At 49.0% G+C, this 1,759-nt stretch overlaps 1 protein-coding gene across 1 annotated transcript; it reads left to right on the top strand.

Annotated features, from left to right (window-relative positions):
* Window positions 1-1,418: 1,418 nt before the first annotated feature.
* On the top strand, window positions 1,419-1,550 carry PPTG_07782 (hypothetical protein; the record flags this gene model as incomplete). The annotated part of the gene is made up of 1 exon (XM_008902146.1): window positions 1,419-1,550. The coding sequence occupies one exon, from the start codon at window positions 1,419-1,421 to the stop codon at window positions 1,548-1,550; it is 132 nt and encodes a 43-aa protein (XP_008900394.1).
* Window positions 1,551-1,759: the final 209 nt, after the last annotated feature.

The raw sequence follows: 1,759 nt of genomic DNA, 5'->3' as shown, positions 1-1,759 counted from the left end.
AACGCGAATGTAATTATTTTTTATTAGTCATCCAGGTCGAGCTACTGGAAATGCCTAAAGGAGAGGCAACCTGTGTTGAGCACAACCACGGCAGGTTGCTCATCGTGGACATTTTACTTATTCAAACTAAAAACTGTATTTTTCTCGATGTTGCATGGCTCTCTACGAAGTACTGCTGCGCAATGAATCTTGGCATCCAGCTGAAGTGCAGAGGACGTACATTCGAGTTTCTGACCTAACAGGACCAGCGATGGCACTGCCATTGGCAGGCAGGTTGCCATTGTCGGACTCTTCAACACCTTGAAAATTAAGGCAAAAAATAGGACCAAAAGATAGCGGCTTTGTTTGGCATCATTGTCGAAAGCTACGAGGTCTCTCAGCATGTCAGGGTCATACCCCGGTATACGGAAAAAGCTTAATTCTGAGCAGATTTGGCGGAATCCTGAGTGGCTACATTGCAAAAAGAGGAATTATGACCTGGGTGTTGGTACCAAGTTTAGGCGACGGGGATCGTCAAATCCCGACAATTGAATTGACAGCAGAAAATCGTCCCAATCTTCTCCCCTAGAAAATATACGTATTGTGTCTTGCTGTCATTTTGCGTTCAGTTTTAGCTCTCTTCATCGGACTTGTGATTTCAAAGGAGTAGTGCAATCTGACCTAGGCTATGTCTTAAAATGAAGTAGGGGTAGGGCTTAGCGATTGGCTCAAGCCAGGTCTCACAGCGTTACAGTCCAGTCCAACAGCAACTCCTCGTCATCGGCGCCTTGATATCGCTTTAGGGCTCTCTGCCAACGGCGAAGGTACCGTGCTCTACTCTCCTGCTTCCTTGCGTTTTATGGTGTTGTCAGTAATCGTGTTCCACGTTCATTTTGAGTTGGTGCAGGCAGAATCAATGGTGCTACACGGTTTTGCCGTGCACATATCAGCCAACGGAGCAAGCCAATACTTCCTCCATTCAAAAATGATTGGGACATTTGCACCAAAAGAAACGCAGATTTGTCAAAATCGCACGAATGTTCTCGCTGATTGGCTCAATCCGTAGAGGGCGATTAGAGCTTTGCAGCCATACAATTTTTTTTTTGTCGGCAAAAAATTGGTGGAGCTGTGATGGTTAGTGTACGCTGCCTCGACAACTTCATTTTACGTTTACCCGCTGAGCCGTTAGTTCTAACGTTTTTGTGCCACAGAGATGCGGGAACACAACCTCACTGATCAGGAACGTCGGCAGTCGTTCAGGACATCCTGCTTGCATTTAGGGACGGCAAGGTGCCACATGGAACGTATGCGAGGCTAACACGAGTGCCACAGACACACGATTGAGCGAATTTGGGCGCGCTACTGCGGAAATGTAGCGGAGGGTGTTGCTGACGGAGCCCCCGAGAGCAGGATCAAGCAGAAGTCTGGCCGTAAACCGTATGATCGAGCAGAGCTGGCAGCAAAAATTGGTGCGGTTCCCGTGGCTGACCGCCGGCGAATCGAACGTACTGCTGCTGCCGTCGGCGTCTCGACATGGCTACTGCACCTGCTACTCAAAGAAGGCCACATAACACGTCGTACGACCCGTATAAAGCCCCAGTTAACCGACATCCAGAAACTTGCGCGTATGCGATGGATACTGACCTTTATCGACGAGCATAGCTTCGAGTTCGAGGGTATGTATACCATGGTGCATATGGACGAGAAGCGGTTCGACGCTGACGTCGACGAGCGACCGTATTTGCTCCTTCCCGTTGAAGAGCCACCCGCAAAACACCGC

The sequence above is a fragment of the Phytophthora parasitica genome (assembly GCF_000247585.1).
Source record: "Phytophthora parasitica INRA-310 unplaced genomic scaffold supercont2.13, whole genome shotgun sequence".
Lineage (NCBI taxonomy): Eukaryota > Oomycota > Peronosporomycetes > Peronosporales > Peronosporaceae > Phytophthora > Phytophthora nicotianae.
Note: the sequence above shows the minus strand (reverse complement) of the source record. Positions and strands in the feature narration are given on the sequence as shown.